Raw genomic sequence first — 25,485 nt, 5'->3', positions numbered from 1 at the left:
GATGTGAGTGATGTGCCGTGCATGCTGCGCACCCCACACAGTTTCCTTTTTTTCTTCACTGGAGGTTGGGCCCCAGCTTTTTTTTTTTTTTCCTGTGACAATATGACACGTATCAGCATAAACGGCAGATGCAAACCGCGGGCATTAAATAAGTATGTGCAAGACTTTACCTGCAAGTGCGCACTGTTTCACATTATGGCATGGATCAACATAGTTCATCTTGAGGTACCGGCACACTGTTGAGGACCATTGCACTATACCCTTCACCACCTTTCTTTTAGGGGCGAAGCTCCTTAAGGCGTGGGTCTGTCCAACCTCGACGTATGTATGTAGCCACCTCTAGTTTAGTTCTTGGATTGTTTACTAGATGGCGTGGCTACCTCTAGTTTAGTTCTTGGATTGTTTACTAGATGGCGGTACTTGTATATGATGAAAAGATGCGCTTGGATTGTTTACTAGATGGAGTGGCTACCTCTAGTTTAGTACTTGGATTGTTTACTAGATGGCGGGGAGCGTTGTAATAAAATCCGTTCGCTGTTGGCGCGCGTGGCGCGCACTCGGAGTCGCCCGATGGATAAGGCTGCAGATGTGCGAGCCCGCGAGGCAGAAGCGCTCCGTGAAGCTGCGCGACGCCGCCGCCAAGATCCTGCCGTACGAGAGCGGGAGGCCGAAGCGTGTCGTCTGGCTGCGCGACGACGCCGCCAAGATCCCAGCGTTCGAGAACGAGAGGCCCAAGCGTCACGGCAACGGCGCGAGGACCCTGCCGTACGCGAAGCGGCACGGCTGCGGCGCGAAGAGGATCTCCCAGTGGGATCTCCAAAACGTCAGAGAACGGGAAGCGGCGAGAAAGCGCGCGTATCGGCAGGCAGACCCCGATGCAGTGAGAGCTCGTGAGGCGTCTGCAAAACGCATCAGGCGAGCTCAGCCCCAAGGTGCCGACGCGCGGTTTAAGCGAGACTTTCTAGACGTTACGTTCGGACACAGATGTAGTGGGCGAACTTTCACTGAAGAGTCACGGTTTTACCGATGATTTCCCCTCAGGAGCTTCGCCCACTCATCATCATTCACCCCGTGGATATGCTGTGAATTTTTTTCTCAATAAAACTTGCTCAGTCAGTCAGTCAGTCAGTTCTTGCATTATCGTGACCTCACTAGCAGCAATCTTACAGTTGAACCATATTGCAGCTGCCCCAGCCTTTTTCCCCTCCCCCTGCAATTTTCAGCAGGGGGGGGGGGGGCAGAGGGGGATAAGGAAGGCAAAAGTAAATCTGCCCGGCCAACAAACAATGTCCACCAATAACATTTTTGTGCCTGGATACAGCTATGAACCAACCACAAGCAACTTCGATGTATGTTCTCATCACAAAGGTCAACCATTTCGCAATTGCAGCGGGGAGAATTGAACAAAAAATAGGAGTTCAATCGGAAGTTTGTGTGGAGTACGACGTTGTCTCAAAATCATTGTATATTTGATTTACATAAATTCCTTGCTTTGGCGTTTTTTTTTTTTTTTTTCATTTTGTGGTGCTTTTAGTATGATTTCTTCATTTCAGGCTTTCATTTTCCTTTATGATCAGGTACTTCCCCTGAAAGCAAAGAATTCCGTGCACCATTCACAAACGACGGTGCCAAGTTTTAAGTCCAAATGCACTTCTTAAGCTACCCTGAATCACTCGTCCACCGTCCGTCCACCGCAGCTCAGCAACAGGTGTTATCGCGTCCTCCTCGCCCCTAGCAACGGCGCGGAGCGGAGGGAGAGCGTGTGTAGCAACGGCGCGATGACGTAGTGCGCTCGCCTGATGTCGCGCGCTCTCGCATTTCACCGCGCGAGGTGCGGCGCAGTTCAGTCTAGCGCGCGCCTCCGTCGAGATCGGTCTCCGGTTCCGCAGGCACAGCTCTCGAACATACACTTTCATTCACTTGTACTCTCGTCGAAATTCCCCAAGCATTCCCAGAGAACAGAATAACTTGGCGTGTGAATGCCAGAGTTGATCACAAGGGGGTGATAATGTAACTAAGAGGCGAATGCCAACACAGTTCAACATAGCCCCCCTCATTGCATCAACCGTGCATTCGCACTTCCCCATGCTCCCCCTCGGGGAAATGCGGGTGAATTTTTGTGTTGGAAATGAACATGCAGTGTGTAGCTGGAACTATAGATACTAAAATAAAGGCTGACTTTTCCAGCACAGCATCAAAATAATTACTAAACTTACAGAAAGGTGTGTTTGGATTTGGCACGTTTTCTTTAAAGCACAAGACAATCCTTTACACTGATGAAGCATTTATGAGAACTGCACTGGTGTTTTTTTTTTTTTTATGGCGTTTTTAATCTGGTTTTCACTGACCACTTTTTATTTGGCCAGCTACTTAAAAAGATCCTAATCTTATGTTGTTCATCATTACCCAAAATTTAAAAATAGTCCAACATGAGTCAACATTACCCTCTTTACTATCTTGCAAAAAATGAACATCCGGGATTTCAACTATACATGATACGCCCTATATAAGGAGTTGATCTTTGCCGATACGTAAGACGGTGCTGACCATCTCAACGTCTTATTTGCACACAAGAATGCCAGTGACCATGCGTATGACGTGCGAGATAAAGTTGATGCTGCAATACTAGTGCATAATTTTCAGTTTCTCTCGACCGTCATATAAAAACACCGACTGTCTTGTGCCAACAAAGACAACAAAAATGACTGTGCACTTTGCGCCTTTTCCTTTTAATTTCCCCTGTATCAACAAAAATAACAATGATAATGAATGCTCAATGTCCCCACGGAGAGTTACAGATATGTGAAACCCCCGCCTTAAAGGAGAACTGACACAAAATTTTGAAGGCGAGATAACTTGGGCGATAGATTGGTGTGAATGCACATACATTATCTCTAAAATAACAGCAGCAAATACAGCCTAGAACATGTTTAAAATCAATTTTAAAGTGTGCGCAACTCAGCTGAGCAGCCAATGGAGGTCCTCATGAGATCAACATCTACTTGGATGTGGAGTAAATAAACAATATCCAAACAGGTCACAAGTTTGTGTTGGCCACTTCCACACAGCCGGCGTGTCACGCCGGCTCGCCGCTTTGATCGGAGGTCGGTGCTTTGCTCTCGAGCTACAAACGATCCGATCACTGGCGGCGGAAGCGCCGAGATTTCGTTGGCTCATCATGCAGCTGGCTGCGGCCTAAGTCCTACAGCGATTCCAGGCACTCTATTTTTATTGCTTTTTATTACACCGGACGCAAAAACGCGCATGGCACACGACATCCAACCGTTCGCGGCACCCACTGCAACCAAAACTGCAACTGGCCGCATTAAAAACATCTCCAATTAAACAGCCGTCGTGCGCTGAAGCAAATCAGGTTTCCACAGGTGATAAGTAGGTCATTAGCTACTTATCGCAGATGCAAAATTTTTGTGTCAGTGCCCCTGTAAGTACAACACACAGCTGTTGTGTAAAAATCATGAAAGTAAACAGCTTGTTACTTTGTCCAAATGCGGTTCAATAATGAATAAAATCTTTTTATTTATTAGAAATGACGTACAGCGAAGCAGTGTACACGAACTTGAGATTGCCTGATGACATGAATCACTCGACGACATCACATGACGATTATGCAAGACAATGCATTGCCACCGGTAGCAGTGTAGATGACAAAAGATTCAATGTCCACATACAAAGTAAAAACATGACAATGTCTACTACACAAACACCGTAGAGATTTTGCAGATGCCCTCAGCAGTAACAATTGAGAGCTCCTAAAGGAAGTAGAAAAGATAGAGCGGAATACGATACCACGCAAAGGCACTTCAAAGCCACAATGACTGTTATCGTAGCATATATCACACAGCAGCTCAGTGTATTCATATCAACAACCTACCGTATAGTAAATGCAGCGAGCCTTGGCAAGTCTTCAGTTTTTTTTTTTTTTTTTTTTGCACTGGGCATTTTCTTTATTTCCACAAAAATGAATCTATAGTAAACCCTGCTAACAAGTAGTTTGTCCACAGACGAGGTTGACCACCAAGATGAGTTATAGCTTACAGTTGCGAGCTGCTTTCCTTCACAATGTTCACAATAATTCCTGTGTTTACATGGTAGTTTGTTGTATACAGAGGTGGAGCAGATTGTATGACTGAGCAAGGTCAACCTTAAAGGCGTACAGATGCTCAACGGTATCATTACCGCACTCATGCATACGGTAGATAACCGTGAAGGTATATGGAGTATCTACACAATTCAGCTTGCGTGTACAGATATGGTTCATCCTGCTCAACACTACCGCGTAAGCGTACAGTTCATAACTGTACAGATACAAGTGGCACTTGTACAATTGAGGGCTCCATGTATCTGCAAGGTTAAAAACTGTATAGAGATGTACGTACTGTATTTTCGCGCATATAACCCACAGCAAAAATGAGAAAATTTCGGTGGCAAAGTAGGGGTGCAGATAATACGCAGGGTTTCCCTTTAGTGCAGCTTCACGGCAATGCACGTTGTGCTATGAAGCTGCTCCTACGCCGCAACACTGAATAAGCCTTCCACGGCAGCGATTGCGCAAAACCTACAAGGACAAGGAAGAAAAAACAAGGACGAGCGCACTCTAACAACTGAATTTTATTAGTGAATAGTGACTTTCACCTTGCAGTCAGTGTATTCTACTTGCTAAATATACGCTTTTTCTGTCTACATAGTATGTGATGCGTTGCTTGAGCAGTAGCTTTGGTGCAGCCTTTCCTGTATCAAATGTGCGGGCAATATGCGAGGATTTTTTTTTCTTTTCCGGCAGGGCTCAAAGTGGGGGTGTGGATTCAGTGCACGGGCGCGTTATATGCACGAAAATACGGTATGTTTATACGCATGAGCATACGTCAACATGCATGTATGTACGGGCATACAAACATGCATGTGTGCATGTTTGTACATTTGGTGACCAGCTACATCATGTTTGGCAATGTTTTACAAATGTGTTTGTGCGAAGGCAGCATGCTACAATAAGTATTATGCAAAAAAATGGCATCACGACATCAGCCACACATACACTTAAGTATGCTCCGGGCTGCAGAAAGTCACAGCTAGCACGCAGCTACTGATGCGCCCAAACCTTTCTGTGAAAAGCTGCCAATATGAGGGCATTACAACAACAAAAAAATGCACAACATTTCACCAAAAAGCAGACCAAGACATATAGCCATAAAACTTCTAGTTTTGTTGCCAACAGTTCTTGAAAGTTGCAGGAACTGAAAAAGGAAAGCTTGAATGTGCTTTCTTGAAGACGAACCTAACGACAAATCATGTACCATGAATGGTAGCCAGCATTTATTGCTTTAACGAACAGCGAACACTTCAAACATTTTCTGCCCCTCGCAGATAGTCCTGAGATGCCTCTAATCTTGCAATCTAACTGACTACCTAAGCCCATATGACCTATTCACAAAGACTTGGGTGGCATAGTGGGTGACATAGTGGACAACATAGTGGCAACATAGCGACATAGTGGGTGACATGATGTGACCCTAACTGAACTCGGGGAATCACAACAACCTTTAAAGACAAGGTAAAACGTGCATACAAAGCAAAGCCCAAGAATCTGCTCCTCATCAGAAATGAATCCCAACATTCCCACAAAGTATTAACCACTGGAGAACATAGTGGCACAATTATCAAACCCTTGATTTGGCTATACAAGTTTCTTTTAAACACAAGCAATGCGGACGAAATGCACATTTCCCCTACAGACCGGCAGAACAGTTCCACACGGTGCGATTGTCAAACAACTTAGTTTCTAAATTATGTTCTTCAGCCTTCAACTGGGCATATGTAATGCTACAACCAAAACACCAACAAGCTCATTATAAATGCTCTTTTCATCACTCACATAGGAAACATGCTGCAAAAAAATATTCCACAGGTGTTCAAAGATCCTGCCGCAACTGGCGGGTGATAAAAAAATTGCACAACGCTGGAACATTCCACACAAATCATCACAAATGTGTGAATAAAAGCAATGACTAGAAATTCATCGGGAGAGAAAGGCACGCATTCTTGAATAAACCTTTAACTTGTAACAGTGGTCTACACAAAAGCGGCACAATCCAACAGTGCTTTTTAAATGCATAGCATCGGAAAACAGGTCATGATTACTCACTGCACAATGTCAAATAGCTAAGCAAAAAAAATATATATATATATAGCAGTGGCTTAGCTCGGCTGTGCAAGGATATACGTAGCGTGAGCTAAAATTCAGCACCCATACTCCAATTGGATTGGATTTCAATCCAACACAATCCAATTTAATCTAATCCCACCCAAATGCAATCCAAGCCAATCCAATCCAAGTCGATCCGATCCAAACCGATGCAATGCTTCTCGCGCTTGCGCAGGATGGCCTTTCACGGCACACGTGAAACCGCTCAACCTCGGCCAGTGTAGCTTACGCTACAAAAAGTTCAAACATTGAAAAATAGGAGTTACCAACAGCTTTAAATTGCAACCTTTCAAGCAGACCATCAATTGATTGATTGATTGATTGTGGGGTTTAACGCGCCGACGCAACGCAGGCGATGAGGCGCGCCGTAGTGGAGGGCTCCGGATTAATTTTGACCACCTGGGGATCTTTATCGTGCGCCGAAATCTCGTACACACGGGCGTTTTTGCTTTTCGCCTCCATCAGAAAAACGGCCGCCGCGGCCGGGAATCGAACCCGCGACCTCGTGCTCAGCAAAGCAGACCATCAAAACGATTGCCATTTGCACAAATTGCTACAAGCATGACAGCACTCCGTACATAACTTTGGGCTACACTGATGGTTAAAATTATGCAGCAACTTCAATTCACCCATACGTTTTTCATGCGTTAAATAGCATTGTTTCTACAAATTTCCAGGGCATGTCTATGAGAGGCAATCAAAACGTTGTAAGCAAGGCATGGCACACTATGGCACAAATAGGACACTAAATTCATAGCTGCCTTGGAGGCATGATGCAGTTGTAAAATTGGAATAGGCAACCCACAACCCTTAAACTTTAAACAAACCTAATGCTAGTACCTTGCTGTGATCTGAACACACTATGCCCTTTTGTTAGCACAAATAAGGAAACATACCCCAGTACGGAAGGCTCAGATCACAGAATTGTTTTGACAGGTAGTTTAATGAAGTGCCTGATACAGTCGAACACAAATATATTGAACTGCAAGATTAGTTCCATATATTAATTATTCAAAATATAAAATACACTTCTCTGAAGATTATCCGATCACTCCACACGTCACCGAGAGCTTTCCGGGATCATGACAAGCGGTCGCTTACAGATTTGTTCCTCAAAGCACGGAAAGTTCAAACTACAGCACGACAGCCACCACACTTTATTTAGCATGATAAAGGTCTGCGAGTTTCGCTTGCTTGTTCTTCTGTGTCACAAGGTTCACCAAATTGCCTTCAAGAATACGAACGTGGTACAATTAAGGAAACCCAGCGCTGTGAACTGTGCCACAACTGCGGTGAAAAACACCGATGCAAGCTCAGCTGCAGTAAGCAGTTGGGAACGTCATCACAGCACTAGTAGAATCCGCTTCTTCGGCGTCAGTGATGTCTGCCAAAGCCTGCACATCACTGCCAGCACTCGCGAATTCACGTGCCATCGTGTCATTCGGAATGGTGCATGGAAATGCCGACAGCTCCCTAAATTCACTTTCGGGGCACTCACTGCCGTCGTCTTCAGTGGGGCCCTTCGATTTATTTTGGGACTCACAGCAGACTCCCCTAATAGAAGTCCGGCGTTAGACTTTCCCATGCATCCCTATGGCTTCGGGGAATCCTCGGACTACCTGCGGACTATCCATGGCAAGTCCGAGATTGTAAATCGGAAATCCCCAGTATCTGAACACCTCCCGTCTGGACCCGCACAGCGAAGCCACTTTGCACATGACACGCTCCAGATCGCCCGGGATGGGCCGTGCTGCCTTCGCCTCTACATCAGGTTTGATGCGCAGTATTCCGCTCAAAAATACTGCGAGGAATATCGAATATTTCGGCAACTGTTATCTTTTCACCAGCATGTACCCGTCGAATGCCCGCCTTCGTTGCTCCAAAACGCGTGTTGCGAATAAAACAACCATGCACCACGTTGCATCGATCCCCCTGCGCAAGCCACCAAACAGCTAAAGCACAGAAACAAAGCGACTCTGGTCGGTTTCCGTTCCACTATTGTCTTTCGCAGACATTCACTCCCCGCGTTCTCGCTACCATCAGGCTGCCTCCCCATGCTAGCCTGCAAGTGCAGTTTTGAAGGCCATCGAAGCGACACTGTTGACGCAATGCTGCCGACGCTGCCTCCTTCACACCAAGCGTGGCAGCATCCGCGAGAAGTCATCATCATCATCGCCTCCATCCCATAAGAAAAAAACACACTTGCAGGGCCACTTGCGGCGCGGCGCTCAACATCTCGAATGTGCCCTTGATCGGGAGTTCAATACACGTGTACAATAGCGATTTACTTTTGCATGGGATTTCCAGGGGTATCTTTACATTCTTCGATATAGGAACAGAACATTGGTGTCAGGCACAACAGAATATTTCCAGCAAAATCAGACATATGTTCACCAAACTTTGCAAAGTACTTCTCTGATGCTTTAGCTCCATAACTACTCAATAGAACCGCCATCGGCAGCAATAAGCGATTCGATTCGGCTTCGCAAACGGCTTAATTCACGGATCAGGGGCTCCTTAGAGATGTTGGCCATTGGGTGAGAAATGGCGGTCTTCAGCGAGTCTTTTGTGTTACGCGGCCCTTTGTTGGCTTCTCTCTTAATGACGCCCAGACGTAGTAGTCGAGCGCATTTAAATATGGAGAACTAGGAGGCCACAACTTGGGAGTGACGGGGTCGCAGAAGTTGTCAGCCAGCCACAATTGGGTGACGCAGGCGGTGTGGGCAGGTGCTAACTCTTGCTGACAGACATATGGTCTTCCTTTCAAAACACTCTCTATCCATGGCTTCACAACGCTGGCAAGCACATCCACGTAACCGGCAGCATTAACGCGGAGCCCTGCAAAAAAGTGTGGCGGCACAACGTCACCCTGATTGCGAACAACGGATAACACCGCTGCCGGAGAAATTAAAGAGTTCTGACGATGTCTGTCCGCTGACTGTGCTTTTTTCCTTTTCACTACAGATGCCACGTCACCGCCACAACACATCAGCTCTGTCCGCACCTTGTAAACAAAACTTGGCTACTATCAGAAAGGTGGCCATTTCCAAGTCGCTCTGGTGCGCAACCAGGGTGGCAAGGACTGCATGGCGTTTCACTTCCTGCTTCAACTTGCGCACTTCCATCTTTGAACAAAGTGCGCAGTATGAATAATAAGGGTCGACGAACAAGAAGCCGTACACCTAAATATGTATGATGAGGCTGATGGTGTCTATGGCGATAAGGAATAGCGTTCTCAAATACTTTGCGCACTCGGTATGTATTCATGTTCGACTGTAATGTTATCCCTCATCGGAGGAATTAACTCAAAATACTTCTGATACACTCTAATAAAACGGCTCTGGTACGTTATAAGATTGCCTACTGCAATCGGGTCCTGTTAAAGTCATATAACAATAACAATTAGAGCTACCATTTTATGTGCATGCAAGGAACTATTAATGAAATGGTGTTTTAATTGTAATTTCTTAGCATTGGTCACTGCGCACTTAGCAATGAACACAATAGCACAAGATCAACATTTTGATTTGCCATGATTGTGCTGTGGCGCTTAGAAACTGGGGCTTTATACCTCAATGCTGCATTTGGGCTCTGGGGTGCACCATAGTGGGGAGCTATGCAGACCACTTTAGAGTAGCTATTTAGACCACTTGGAGCGGTTCTTTTAATGTGCACCCATAAATGTACACACATTTTTTTGTAATTCACTGATGTGCTTACCGGCCATCAATGCAGAAATGCTGCCACTAGAATAGCAAACACCTGTAGACAGACATCACGAGTAAACATAGAACATGAAATTTCAAACACAACATGTCAACCACAAGACAGTGCACGAAGACAATGAAACAGTTTGGCACTGAGTCACCATAACGAAAACCCCGCAACAAAAAACAGTTGTTCTTCAACGCTGCCCTTTGAACCATGTTCTTGATCAGTAAAAAAAAAAACAAAAAAAAAACACACACAGCTGCAAACAGGAGATCTCCGTAGCCTCCTCAAGTTTCGCACATACCTTCTGAGGAAGCACTAAGAAGCAAGTTAGAAAGCATGTTGCAAAAATGAAGCATGTGAAAAAATTCATCAGCCACTTTTTGCACATGACTGCGATGATGCATCGTCTCTGCACTTGTGTTGATCTAGTATTTGCGTTGACAAAATCCTCCCTTATGATGAAATGCATCCATGCTAAGCATGAATTTGCGAAAAAAAAAAAATGACCACAACCTAAACACAGCACATACGACAAACAGCAAAGAGCTCCTCTTTTTCTTTTCTCCCACACAGTGACCAAAGATTGAGAAAAGACTGCCTGGCGTTGTGGCACTTTGTACCAAAAACACAGCCAAATCAAGCACTGTTTAAAATTAATTAAACCAAAGTGCTCCCAAAGCGCTCAGGAAAGCCTTCTCTTTTTGACCATCAGCACAATACTAGCAGCAATGCCAAAACCAGATAATGACAGGCGGATAACACCTCCCCCAACCTATAAACCTGTCCCCCCAAACTGCACGCATGTGGCTCCATCACCACAAAATGCTTTAGCGAAGCTTAAACGGCCGCACCAATTTTCAACAGCAGCCACTTTAAACCGCAGCAGCCAACAGTACTCCGGAAGGCATCACAAACACCAGGGATTGTTCTAAAGCCACAAACAGCAACAAACGTGGATGCAAGACAGTCTAGTGTTGCCACCTTTGCAACACAGTTCCATAGCCGTTTCAAGTTGGATGCCACAGCAGGTCCACCCAATATTTGTAGGGCAGAGTCCTAGTTTGAACGCAAACCCAGGACATAGGCCACATGCAATGGACAACCATACATAGACTGAACGCGTTGTTCGGATGGAAAATGCATGAATGGCCTCCAGGCCAGCCATGACCTCTCTCCCCCCATTTCCAGGTAGCTTTGTAACAAAGTCTGTCGGAAAGGAGCCAGGGCTTAAGCTCGCATTTCCACAGGGTTAGCCTTCTCGTGCCTCTAGCACCCAATTTGGCACATCTGACATCGCACAAAGGGACGAGCAGTGACCTGCGACCGGTGTCATGACTTGTCGCCTGCCAGTGCCTGCTCCGAATCTGGTGACGCTGGTGTTGCAAGCAGAGCAGTGCTGGACATGACTGTGCCTTCCTCTACAGAAGGAACGCCGGCACTCTTTTGGTCCAGGGAAGGCTGCTTGCCGAAACGACTGGGATCCGCCCAAGGCTGCCGTTCGGCAGAGCCGAATGTGGCAAACACAAGGCCACCGAGAAAGCTGATCGCCGCCGACAGGTAGAAGATGCGATTCCACTGTAGTACTAAGTCACCTTCCTGAAAGAGAGAGAACAACCCTTTTTTTTATCGCTGCAACCTTTTGAAACTAATCTCATCGTTTGAGCCACTTATGCTAATAAACACCGCTAATAAATTTTCATGTTAATTTATATGTCGTAATTGACTTGATCTCCCCGAGTCGAACAGCTGTGTAGTTTCGCAGGTTCGCGTTCCAGAATAATTTATGGAGTACTTAATTTCGTGCTGAAGCAAAATTAATGGTGCTTAATTAAACGACACTGGCAAGTCAAACATCAGTTAGAACTTTACAGGTTTAAAAAAAAGGCTTAAAACAAATCTAATAGACTGCCAAAAGCTGTTGCCAGTTGGGATGCGGAGACATCTAAATTTTGAATTCAAATCAAACAATGACTGTGCAATGTGGGGTTCAAATTTTTAAAATTTGAATTTACAGATAGTTGTAAACTCTAAATATTCACAGGTTATCGAAAAATTTGAAAAGTGTGGTACTTCCCCCAACCCTCATCATGCCCCATCCATTAAATTTGTGACACTAACCGCCTTTGCAAGAACTGCCACGTCCAGGGCATTCTTGTTTTTAACTTGGCAGGTGCACTTGAAACTTGGACAATTTTCTGTAATACCATCCAACACAACCTCCTGCAGGGTATTCAGGGGGGGAGACTACCTTTAAACTCAAATTATTCCGTTTCATGAAATATCTCAGGAAAATTTTGAGGGTAGTGTCACATCCCCCACTAGAAAAATGTAAAGTTTCATTCAGCTGTGCGTATGTTAGTCTCCAAAGTAGTCGTCAGATGGGTTATATTGGTCTTTCATTTCAGACATGAGGAATTTGCAAAATGTGCTCGAACTATAAAATTCATTACTATGATTCCTTAAAGGAGCCATGAAGAGAAAACACAAGTTTGGTTCATTCAAAAGATTGTCTCGTTAGAATCATACTGACACCACTTTTAACGTAAACTTCGCTCAAATAAGCTACATAATTAGGAAAAACGGGAATGGTCATGCGACCCACCAGCTCATTTCCCGCAACAGAACCTGTGATGTCACATGGGCTAAGCTCTGCGATTGGCGGAGGCTGGCAGAAGCAGACGCAAATTAGGTAGAGCTTACAAACTAGACGAACGAGCGATTTGCGCTTAAATTTAGGGCACATTCTTTACAAAGCAATAAGAATGATGGGACAAACAGTGGAAGTTACGAAAGCACATGTAAACATAGAAGTACTGATACGTTCTGCTGTTCGTACTGCGCACAGCATGCTTTGGTTTAGCTGCACAGCACTACGGGGCTTGGGGTTGTCTCAGACGACACTGGCCGATTGACGCAAGCAACGGTGTCTTACGTGACCCCATTTGTCGAGCGAGCACTGTTTCAGGGAACGAATATTTTCTCCCAGAACAAAAACAAGCCAGGTTTAAATGCGGGCAAAAACAAACCAAACGCTTGCCACGGTATGGTGGCGCCATCTAGGTTACGGAACGTAAAGAAACGCGGGAACAAACCAACACCGCTGTACAGGGTGGAGACAACCTTTGAACGGTCCCGTGCCGCCGCAATTGGGCCAACGGGCTCAACGCGTTATTCTTTTCGTTTCCCACGAGACCTAGCAACGCGAAACAGACAATATGATTCAAACTTCTTCAGTAAACCGCGTTGCGGCGATAATTTTAGCGCGGTTTTGACACAATGACTTGCTTCGGCGGCGAGCGAGCAACCGAACATGACGGCGCCATCGTTACGTGTCTCTACCCTGCACGGCGGATGCGTGAATGAAGGTACTCTAGGCTGCAGAGCGGTCGGTTCCCGTGATGTCACTTGGGGCCACGAAAACACACGATTGAGCGGGAAAATCAAAATTTTAACCTGAATTGTTTAATTTCTCAGTGAATAAAGCACCGTTTGTATCCGGACAAGCGCTGGGGGCACTATAAAACACGAAATCTTTCGAATGAAACCAACTTGCATTTTCTCTTCATGGCTCCTTTAACAGGCACTTCAGAGCAACAGAGAGTTTCTTTTTCATATTTTTTTAGCATAAAATTTGTGGCAGAGAACTGAATTTATTAAAGGTGTGCAAATATTCAAAACTTTCAAACAGTGAAGCAAGCAACCCGACGTTCAACTCGGCTTCAAATCAAATAGCACTATTCATAAATTTGAAGTACCGTATTTATTCGAATATAGGTCGACCTTTTTTTTCCGAAAATGTGCTTAAAAATTGAGGGTCGACCTATAATCGTGACCGAAGAACCTCGACCTATAGTCGTGATCAAAAATGGCGAGCGCACCGAGCGATCCGTTTCTCCGTCGCGCCCGGCGCTCCTCAATTTGAGGCGGCAGCGCGGAGCATCTAGAACAAAGACAGGCAAGAAAATAAAGGAAAAAATAACAAAACAATCAGCGTAAGAAAACCACCCACAGTCACTGCCGGCTATCGCGCATTACCTGCGGCCGAACCGGACACGAGCGAGCTGACGTACTGGCTAGAGAGCCAGATTGGCTTGGCTTGGTGTCTTCGGAGCCGCGGTAGCGGCTAGCACGAGGTGGGGGTAAAGGTGACTTTTGCCACCTAGCGTAGCCACCTCGTGAACGGAACGGCGTTGCCTGCTTCGCTCGCTGTCTCTACTATCTCCCGTTCTCCGTTTCATGCGCTTTCTTTGTGTTTGCTTCGTTGTGATTTCCGCACATAACGTTTTTCTCGTGCGCATTTCGCGATGTCACGTCGGACTTTAAGCGGCGGGTGATCCTGTTTGCTGAGAACTTGAACAACTGCGCCGCTCAGCGAGAGTTAGACGTTAATGAAAAGCTGATCAGGGGATGGCGGAAACAGCGGGACGAACTTTTTGCTTGTAGGGGACTGCGTCGTGCGTTTCGTGGCCCTACAATTGGGAGGCACGATGCTCTCGAGAAAAAACTCCGGCTGCACGTGGAAGAGGAGCGTGCGATATTCAGACCAAAGCTCAACAGTTAGCGCTGCGAGGCAGGATTGGCCGTTCAGCCTTCAAAGCCAGTCGGGGGTGGGGGTGGGTAATGAACTGCGGCGCATGCGGCGCAAGTTCCGACGACGACGCAGTGTGTGGCTCCAACCAGTGAAGTGACCGCGTTGTAAATAAATGGGAGTTTTAAAAAGTTTCCTCAAGTTTTTTCTTAAAAGTATGGGTCGACCTATAATCGAATATATTATTTTTTTTTCGCCGACTTCAATTTTTAGGGGGTCGACCTATATTCGTGCTCGACCTATTTTCGAATAAATACGGTATATTTTCGAAGTATTAACGCAAATGGGGCAGTTGTTGCAACGAACTCGGATACTTAAAATTATGCCCCGTTGAAAACAAGAAACGCCCCACTAAAAACCCATAAAAAATATATCCTTGACAACGGGTATAAACTAGTTGGACATCGGGTGTATCGCACTTTGAACGCCCTAAATCGACTGCCACAAACATTCACCACTTCCTCCACGAGCGTTGACAGTTTGTGGCTAAAGCCCATTTTCTTCATTCTCCATGCTGCAAGAACCAGGCCCCAATTTAAGGCGACTCCAAAAAGTTGGATGCATGAAAGAAAAGGCTCGAACTGAATCGAGGAGCGACTTTTCATGAAACTCAGTATGTTGGGCCTCTTTTTTTCCAGCTTGGAGAGAGAAGGAAACAGGCATAAACGGCAAAAGGAAGAATTTACTTGCAATATTTGTGGAAAAATTTTCCTGAAAAAAAAAAAAAAAAAATCTTCAGTTCATTTCAGCGGGCGTTCGGGCTTGCTGCTGATATACAGTAGAATCTCGATGATACGATTCTGGGTGATACGAATTTCGGGATGATACGAATTTCTGAAAAGTCCCGGCAAAATTGCATTGTTTGCAATGGGAAAAATTTCGGCTGTTACGAACGGACCTGCGCGGCCCGGCGGATGATACGAACGAGCCGGCGAGGCGCTCGACTGCCGAACAAGCAAGTGACGGCTCTCTCTCCCCATTTGTCACTCTTCTTTCTCCAGAAACGGCCGGGCTGTTGTTTTCTGCTCGCGAAAACGCGCCCCGCACGCCCCATGCGCGCCGCGAAACCTCTCGCACGCTGCGCGTGCCGCGGCCGGCGGCGGCAACATGGCGGCGGCTTCGGCCGCGAAGTGGCACGGCCGCTTGAGCGGCTGCTTCTAGCCGCTCTTTAAAATGCCGCTCAAGGCAGACACGAAGTGTCTTGTGCAGTAAAGGAGCTGATAACGTTGGCGAAAACGGTACTATAAAACACCATCCGCGCCGCTAGTGAAAGCGCCCATAAAATATCTGCCGAAGTGCTAAGCCTAAACATCTCGGGCGGAGCCAGTGGGCTGTCCCGAGCGTTTCGCAAGTCGTCAGCGCTTTTTTCTGACCGAGGTAGGAGATACCGCGGGCGCGAAATCGTCAATGCGGCCTTGAAAATACAGCGCGCGCAAAGCCGAGGCGTGCGAATCGCGTGCAAAAACGCACCATGCGGTTCACGCTTGACTGATGCGGCGTGTAGCGAGCTTGGACACCGGGAGTGAGGAGACAAGCGCGAAGCTAGGCGAAGCGTTACGCGCTCCAGAAAGGACTGCTTTGTGACGTGGGGGTTTAAAAAAAGCAGAAAAAATCATGGATTTTGTTCACGCGAAAGTAAGAAAAGAAATAAACGAAAACTTTTGTCAGCGCTCAATTTTTTGGTCTGTGTTGGTTCATACGAATTTCGGATGATACGAATATTTTTCGCGGTCCCGCGAGATTCGTATCATCGAGATTCTACTGTAATTGACACGGTAAAAAGCGCTAGAGAAAGGGAATGCAAGAAAGAATACCCAGGACTAGCACCCGTCCTGTCACACTGTTCTTCCTCGCACCCCCTCTCTTCAGCGCTTTTCATCACATCTAAGTTCAGTTTTATCGCGCCAGGCAAAAGGAGCGATGTGTTACGCATCCAAAAAACAAAAAAATCTGGTGAAATTCACAGAATTGTCTACTAATGAGTAGCATTCTTATGCCACTTGTCTAGAGTGAGAGTTTTTGACAGCCACATATTGTTTTTTCTAAATTTTCTCTGACCAATTATCTCCACTTATGTATTAGAATAGCAATTACAGGTGTTACTTCCACCAAATCTGCATTTTTGTGTAAGGACACTATACACGGTTCGCCATTTTCGAAGCATCGACGTCCTACACAAATGCAGAAGCCACTGCAATAATCAGTGCAACTGTTATTATACACGAGGACATAGTCTTTATTCCCTTCTGGGCTGTGAGTTGCGTTGCGAAGGTGTTTGCAATGTGAAAACCCACACTCCATTTCACACGAAACTCGAACACACTTTTACGCATGCGCACTAAGCCCACAATTCCTTCTCAGACACACCTGGCACAGAAAATGTCATGAGAGAGAATGATCGTCATTAACTGATGCAACTGACATGCACAGTTGTTGGCAGTTAATCGAAAATACGATCAAGCAGGCAAGAGCTTTCAAAATATCACCAAGGCCGCCCTTGCAGGATTCGAGACCGACGCAATCACCTTCCTGCTGCACGCCCGCAAAACACGCCAAAAAAAAAGAGAAGGCCTGCCAGTCAATTTGTGAACTCACCGCAGAAGATGCCAGCAACCCAGCAACCAACGGAGCCAGCATTCCCGTGGTCTGCCCAAATGTTGTGATCATGCCGTTGAGGGTGGCTGCACCACAGGACACAGACAGGAAACTGTTACAAGTTACTGTTACTGTTACAAGTGTGTGTGCGTGTGTGTCTTTAACCCTTTAAGGGCTCATTAAACGAAATAATTATGTTCTAAAATGGCCAATTTTTTTAATGATGTGATATGCTTCAGTAACATGTTCAAAACAGAAAAATTTTATCAAAAATATTTTACGGCACATAATAAAGTTTTATTGGTCATTCTTCACTCCATACAACACGCTATAACTGGGGCATATCAGGTGTATTCGCAAATAAATTCCTGCTAAAAAGTAGAGGTTTGGGTTTCAATTGCCGTGCAGATATTGCACTATTCCTCGATAGTTCACCTGAAGCTAGGTAGGCTATCATCCGTGTGGTAGCATTCAGAGCGCGGCACTGCGAAGACAGCCTTCTCAGGGTCAGTCCGGTACCATTCACGGAAGCTGGCCATTGTATCATCGCGGCTGTCTTCCCCTTCGGAGTCGCTGTTCATAAAAATGTCATCACCGTCTTTTTTACTTGAAGAATCAAACACACCACCGACATCCTCATCACTTTCGCTTTCATCTGAAGAAGACAGATTTCTCGCACCAGAACGCTGCACGGATAAGGCCATGTTTGTAAAACATGCGAGAAACAAGCCTCCCATTCCGCCATCTAGTGTGGAAACTCTCATTGAATACATGCACCAATGGCGGAACCCGTGCAGCCATTTATGTTGTAATACAGACCTCCGTCTGTATTACAACCTATATGTAAATATGTATACATCCCTGAATAAAAATTGAATTGAATTGAAATTGAATTGAAAAATAGGAAAGCATCGTTTGACCAGCTGGGCTCGTCAAAAGCCTCTTGTAGCCTTGCGAAATACCCATGACGGCCACAGCTCATCATAAGCAAAATACTTACAACTGCTCATGACGAGCTCCGGTCGTCATAAGCCCTTAAGGGGTTAATACTGTATGCGCTGTACCAAGGTTCGTGTTCAAGATCTCGCTGTCTGCCATGTAAAAGGGGGGGCTCAGGTCTCCTCTAGTGACACCCAAGTAACTTTTTTCCGGGCCTACCGTCATCTAGGTGATGAAAAGAAATAAATAAACTGAAATAAACTGAAACTGAAACTCCATTGATTGAGCACATAATAAAAAGACCCCGGGCAGCAGGCTACTAAAAAATGCAGAAGCGCTTCAAGTTTGACATTTTGTTTTTAAGTGCGAATGCACTTTATAAGCGACCCTGAATTCTGGTAACCGCCGTCCGTCCACATAGCAACAGCTGCGGGTGCGCGCGCTCCTCGTCTTCCTTGGCAACGGGGGGAGATGGGCGCGCGCTGCCTGGCCGCTGACATGGCACATACCCACGTGGGGGGTTGGCCAGGAATCTCCTCGTCTTCCTTGGCAACGGGGGGAGATGGGCACGCGCTGCCTGGCCGCTGACATGGCACATACCCACGTGGGGGATTGGCCAGGAATCGGGCGTGAGAAGGGCTAATGCACCCGCTTAAAGGAGTACTGACACGAAATTTCAAAGCTGAGATCCGCTCTAGCAATCAAGTACAACGACAACACAAATAGGTGTCTGTGCATGGCACATACCCACGTGGGGGATTGGCCAGGAATCGGGCGTGAGAAGGGCTAATGCACCCGCTTAAAGGAGTACTGACACGAAATTTCAAAGCTGAGATCCGCTCTAACAATCAAGTACAACGACAACACAAATAGGTGTCTGTGAATAAATGCATCTTTCTTTCTTTGTAGTTGTGTGTGTGTGTGTGATCTCTCTTTCGCAATTATTACCGAACCGCGCAAATTCAACTCATGCATTCGCACTTTCACATTCTTCCCCTCGAGGAAATGCGGGGAAATTTTTCATCAGAGAGCTCTGCCACAGTTTCTTCGATTTTGTGGAGGTGTGTGAATGACAAAATTTTATCTGATATCAAATGTGAACATAGTCTGCGCTCGTTACAACAGGCCCATGTACAACAGACTTCCAGAGACATATAACAGAGCATATCCCAACTGAAGTTTGGTCTATATATATTATCAATGCAACAAAGTTTGTTTTTAATGGACCGCGCTGCAGCAGACTTATTGGCTGCAATTTTTGGAAAAATTGGGTGTATAAAATGTACTTTTGTCGTTTCAACACAAGCTAACAGCAGACTTGACCACACGCTTAAAGGAGCCATGAAGACAAAATACAAGTTGAGTTTATTAAAAAGACTGCTTAGTCCCGATAACAATGGTACCAATATCATCGCAATCTTCGAACAAATAACGGAGATATTAAAGAAGACGTGTGAAGCAGTCGCGACCCCCTAGCCAATTTCCTGCAACTTTTCTATGACGTCACGGAACCTTGTTTGTGCGATTGGCGGCCGCCTAACTGACCTGTCGCGACGACAGATGGCTGGACGTCTGTAATGGGGCCTCTAGTTCCATTTGACCGCATCACTTGAATGGTAACGTGCAGTTAACGCACTGAAAATTATATTTTATTGTTGGCCCGTATGACGTCATTCTTGCTCATAACACGTCACTGCGGCGCAAAATTTGAACGTTTTTAAATAATTCTTGCTTTTTTTTCGTTAAAAAAACATCTTTTGTCGCTCTAATGGAGCTGAGTGAGATACTGAGTCCTAGTTCTTTCAAATTAAACGAAGTTGTATTTTCTCTTCATGGCTCCTTTAAATTGCGGTTGTTGACATTAGTAGCCTCTGGCCAAGCCCAGCCACTAGCCAAGCCAGTTTAGGTGCATGTAATCAAGAGCCTTTCAACACCATTTTGTCGTCGTGTTCACAAGCTAGTCAGGTACGTCAGGCTACCAATGAGTGATAATGAACTAAAAAAAAAAAGATGAAAATTCCACTGAGCGACAAGATGAAGATTGCGAACAGAGTTGAGCCCGATGAAAAAAAGCAGGGCGACATAGCAAAAGTGATCGGACTTTCCAAGGAGACCATGAGTTCGATCGTGAGCAACAAAAGGTATCTTCAGAAAGCAACTGTCGGGGGAAAGTAAATGTAAGCGCTTCAGGCTCCTCAAGCAACACGTTGAGTTTGCGCTTTTTATGTGGCTGAGTAACGCCCGAGCTCGCGACATTTAATGGACTACTGTTGGGGAAGCAAGCAGAACAACTCGCCGTGATCCTCTGACACAACGATGTCACTTTCAGCGATGGATGGTTGGATCGTTTTAAGTAAGGCGAGGCATGGCGTGACATTCATGCAAGTCTGCGGTGAATGCAACAGCACAAGTGTTGACGCTATCACCAAATGGAAAGCAAACGAGCTGCCAACGTTTCTTGCCAGGTACGAGGACAAGGACATATTTAATGCCGACGAAAGTGGTCTGTTTCACAAGGCGAAGCGAACAAAACGTAAGCGATTTCCAGTAGACGATGCCACGGTGGTAAGCGCTCCAAGGAGTGTTCGACTGTGTTGTTTTGTTGCAACATGAGCGGGACGGAAAGTCCAAACCGCCCTGTGCTTTGCAGCACGTAAAGAATATGCCAGTGGACGGGACTGCCAACCAACCCGAAAGCATAAATGGCAAAGGACCTCTTCAACGCCTGGCTGCGGCAGTTCGACAGGCAAATGTTGAAGCAGAAGAGAAAAGAGCTGCTTTGTTTTTGGACAACTGTTCACGCCACACGAAGACATCCCAGCTCAAAGCAATTGAGCTGGCTTACTTTCCCCCTGAATGCCGCATCGGTGCGTTAGCCGACAGACCAAGGCATCGTGCACTCCGCGAAGAGTGCATATCGCACACGCATTGTCAAACACCTGCTTTTCGACATGCTGAGCAGTCAGGAATTGACAATAGACGTCAGATTTCCAGTCACAAATGTTGGCCAGCCTTTGGCAACAGCTGAAAGCTGATGTAATCAAGAACTGCTTTAGGAAGGCTGGTTTTCCGGGGAATAGCGAGACTGCCTCCGAGGAGTCATCTGGCCTAGATGATGAACCATCTCGCTCTGATGATGAACCATCAGTGTGGCCTCGCATTAACGAGGCATTCAGAGCCCAGAGCTTCTCCGATTTCGTCACATTTGGCGCCTGTGTTGTCAACAACGTGCAACCAGCAGATGAGGAGGTAAGCGTGACGACTGAAGGCCCTTCTGGGCTGTCATCAAATAATGACAGTGAGCAGGAAAGGGAACCCCAAAAAGTCCAGCTGACTTCACAGCAAGTGGCTGACCCCATCAAAGAAGTGAAGGACTACTTCCAGCAGCAACAAGAGGACTACTACTCCATTCAAGTGTTGCAGCGGATCAAAATGCACACAAAGTTACTGCATCCACCCTGAATGGGGGCCGCCAATCTTTGATAACCAAGTTCTTTTCTAGTCAAATGTGAACTAAACCTTTTGTTTCTTCGTTTCCCGCTTTGGACTCTCATCCCTCACTTTTTGGAATAAAGTCGCTGGAGTAAAGTTTGGAATAATAAAGGCGTTGCGACTAAATGTTCAGAAGTGAGACATTCCGTTGTTCCAAGCCCATATTTCAGTGAGTTCCTTTGACAAATTGATTGATTGATTGATTCTGGGGTTTAGCATGCCAACCCTACACAGACAGGAAATAAATCGCCCCTTTCTCTCGCATACATTTTTGTTGGTCACAAAGTTCCGTGCACGTTACAATTGGAGGTGCAAGTTTTTTCGTTTTTTTGCCTGGAAAATCGGGGGCGCGTTAGAATTGGGCAAGTATGGTAGTAATTTGCTTGGATGCGAATAAAATGTTTTGCGCGGTTTCACTTTTTTTTTTTTTTGCAACCCGTTTATACCAATTATCAGTTATAACGATGAAATTTCCTTTGCACTTCGATATTGTTATAAGTGGACTAGACTGTACAATATAAGCGGTCTACACTGTATAGACGTTTCTGTTGTATTATTGTAAGGAGCTGCAGACAACGCGGGGGACGAGACCGAGGAGGCGTCGGCGCCACACGCAGACGAAGATCACACAGGCTTGCCTGCCTCCAGAGGGTCACGTAAAGCGCCTGGGCCCCGTCACTCGGCACCTCGTGCGATCGCCGCAGACGCTCTTCGGGGCGGCCACCGGAATTCGGGGAGACCCCTCCGAGGGACGCCTGTTTCCCCGAGGACGCCGGCGCACGAGAGTTATGTCTGGGTTTGTGTGTGTGTGTGTGTGTGTGTGTGTGTTGTGCGCGCAGTGAGTGAACGCTGTGAAATGAAGACGACTCTCCCACGCCGCCCGCTCCGAGGAGAACTCTTGCGTGGCGGTGGATGCCTGCAGCCACCCTCCCCATTCTTTTCTATATGTACACTTCTTTTCCTTCTCTCTCGATTCTGCCAATAAAAGCAGTCTGGAAACGGAACCCAACGAGGAAGCATCTTCTGTTTTTAGGCTCCTGCACGCGTGGCTTCGCCACCCCGTAACGATACGTGCAGAAGAGCGGTAACTTGTTTTCGTATAGATTATGCTGCTAGGCAAGTTATCTGCAAGCTAGTAAGAGAGAAGAAAAACTACAACAATATTTTCTGGTGCCGAAACCCGGGAGGAGGGACTTCAAAAAAGATGGACGTCAGCCGCCTCAAACGCAAGCGGAGCGTGGTGCGATCGTCGACTACAAAGCTGATCAACGACATCACCGACAAGAGGGACTCCGCATCAATCGGTGAGCTGGAATCCAATTTGGACCTTCTCTCTCTTAAAGAAAGATCACTGAAAGAACTGGATGAGGAAATCCATACAGTCATTGAAGTGGAAGAGCTAGAAGACGATGTAGCAAGAGCTGAATCCTACGCTAAGAAAATCATCGTAGCCAAAAGCGAAGTCAGAAGCTGGATAAAAGATCTGAAGTCCGGCAATGAAAAGGCAGCAGCTACTGCAGCAACGCGGCAGACAGATCCCAGGCAGCAGGCAGAAACGAGCATGACTCCGGTTCCCCCCGTACAAGTCGTGAGGCTTCCAAAGTTGGAAATTTCTAAATTTGGAGGAGAACTGAGAAAGTGGCAAGGATTTTGGAGCCAATTCAACTCTACTATCCACAGCAACCCCACTTTGTCAAAAATTGACAAGTTTAAATATCTGAACAGCTACATGACAGCGAAGGCAGCGGCGGCCATCGCAGGGCTTGACCTATCAGAGGCAAATTATGACGTAGCCCTTACCATCCTTCAAGAAAGATTCGGCCGAAAGGAAATGATAATCGAGGAGCACATGTCGCGCTTGCTTCATGTGAAGCCGGTTCAGGATGTACGAAACCTCGACAAACTGCGTGGGCTCGTCGACGAAGTGCAGACGGAAGTCAGAAGTTTAGCCGCATTGGGAGTGAGTGCTAGCAAATACGGCGTGCTATTGCTGACCGTACTCAAGAAGGCTGTGCCAGCTGATCTCTGCCTCGAATATTATAGAAGGCACGATGAAACAAAAGAGGGCAGCGAGGTAGAAACATTCTTGCTTTTCCTAAGAAAAGAGGTAGAAACGCGCGAAAAGATACAAGCAGCTGACTCCAGACACCGCGAGCCTACCGCTGCTCCCAACCGACACAAGAGTGGCTTCAAAGGATCGCATGCGCCTTCTGCTGCTTTGCTGAACGCCGTAACGGACAGAGACAGCATAGGATGCGTGTTCTGCCACTCTTCCAACCACGACGCTGGGAGCTGTGATTCTCGGATGTCGGTTTCGGAAAAGCGGGAACTTCTAAAGCGCGACAAACGTTGCTTTCGCTGCACAAGAAAAGGACATAGGTCTAAAGAATGCCGAACAGCCAGATGGTTGAAGTGCGCAAGTTGCGGGGGGAAACATCTCACCACGTTGTGTGATCCCAACATGTCGGGCGCTGACAACACGGCCAAAGAGAATGCAACCGTAACAACAGTGACAGAGCCAAAGACAGTGTTGCAGTCGTCACTGGATGCTCGTAATCACGGGTCACAGGTGTTTCTTCAGACAGCAAAGGCTTGGGCTGAGGGCCAACAAAAGCGTACACTGGTGAGACTTCTCCTTGATGGAGGTAGCCAACGTACATTCATACGAAGCGACCTGTCCAAGAATCTGCAGTTGAAGGTCCTAGCCGAAGAGGAGCTGAACATTTTTACGTTCGGAGGCGCGGAAGCTGCGAGGCATACCAAGTCACGTCGAGTCGAGCTCTGGCTCCGAAGCCAGCATGACAGAACAGAGGTGCGGGTTGAAGCTCTCGAGGTGCCCTGCATATGTGCAGATCTCATGCCTGCTCCGTCAGACGCAGACGTTTTGCGAATGCTAGAGGAAGGAATGAAAGTCGCAGACGTTTCACACGGTGATCACAGTGACGAGGGGATCGGTCTCTTGATTGGGGCTGATTTCTACTGGGCAGTGGTCACAGGATCGGTCAGGCGACTGGCTCCTAAGCTCATGGCAGTGGACACTGCTTTTGGGTGGACTCTGCAAGGCGAGGTTGGCACGACCCGATCTACGGCAATTTGTTCCACTGCGACAAGTGTGATGAGAGCGAGCGTGAGTGAAGAAACAGACAAAGATATAGCTTCACAACTCCGCTCTTTCTGGGAGCTGGAGCACCTTGGTATCAACGAAACCGAACGAGTTTGTCCCGAAGATGCCGTTCTTCAGCATCATAAAGAAACGGTCCGGTTTGAAGACGGTCGCTACAAGGTATCGTTCCCGTGGAAGCCAACAGCAACGGAATTGAGCGACAACCAAGAATGTGCTGCCAGGCGTCTAAAGTCTCTAACAACACGCCTAAGCAAGAGCGAGCACCTAATGCAAGAATACGATACTTCCATCCGTGACTACATTAAGAAGGGCTTCGCGGAGGAGGTGAAAGAAAACAAAGACAGTACAAGTCCGCTGTACTATATGCCACACCAAGCTGTTGTACGTCATGACAGCCAAACAACTAAGCTAAGGGTTGTTTTCGATGCCTCGTCAAGCACCAACAATCGCCCCTCTCTGAACGACGTTTTGGAGAGTGGGCCAAATTTGAATCCTGAGCTCATTGACGTACTGACCAGATTCCGCACCCATAACATCGCTATTGTTGCGGACATCGAGAAGGCTTTCTTGCAGATATCTTTGGCCAAGACGGATAGGAGCGCGGTGCGTTTCCTGTGGTACGAAAGAACGCCAAAGATCGGGGAAGAACTTCCTCCAGTCGTGACTTACCAAATGACAAGAGTGCCCTTTGGCGTAACTTCAAGCCCATTTCTTTTGGCAGCGACGTTGCACCATCACCTAAGAAACCTGCCTGAGCAGTACGACGGAACGGCGGATATCCTACGCAGTCACCTTTACGTTGATGACCTCGTG

At 46.6% G+C, this 25,485-nt stretch overlaps 1 protein-coding gene across 3 annotated transcripts in view; it reads right to left on the bottom strand.

The window, feature by feature from the left end:
• Positions 1–25,485, bottom strand: part of LOC144174978 (sodium-dependent phosphate transport protein 3-like) — a 79,545-nt gene that overhangs the window by 16,216 nt on the left and 37,844 nt on the right. For 2 of the 3 annotated variants that reach the window (XM_077703982.1, XM_077703981.1), the window contains exons 11-12: positions 17,118–17,203; positions 3,222–11,530 (exon numbers count right to left, since the gene is read on the bottom strand). In XM_077703982.1, the coding sequence (XP_077560108.1) occupies positions 11,264–11,530; positions 17,118–17,203 (353 nt within the window). In that variant the 3' untranslated portion in view covers positions 3,222–11,263. Of the gene's footprint in view, positions 1–3,221; positions 11,531–17,117; positions 17,204–25,485 lie in introns of those variants that run through there. The other variant, XM_077703983.1, reaches the window with a different exon arrangement.

The sequence above is a fragment of the Haemaphysalis longicornis genome, unplaced genomic scaffold (genome assembly GCF_048455015.1).
Source record: "Haemaphysalis longicornis isolate Haplotype H1 unplaced genomic scaffold, Haemaphysalis longicornis Haplotype H1 scaffold_3, whole genome shotgun sequence".
Lineage (NCBI taxonomy): Eukaryota > Metazoa > Arthropoda > Arachnida > Ixodida > Ixodidae > Haemaphysalis > Haemaphysalis longicornis.
Note: the sequence above shows the minus strand (reverse complement) of the source record. Positions and strands in the feature narration are given on the sequence as shown.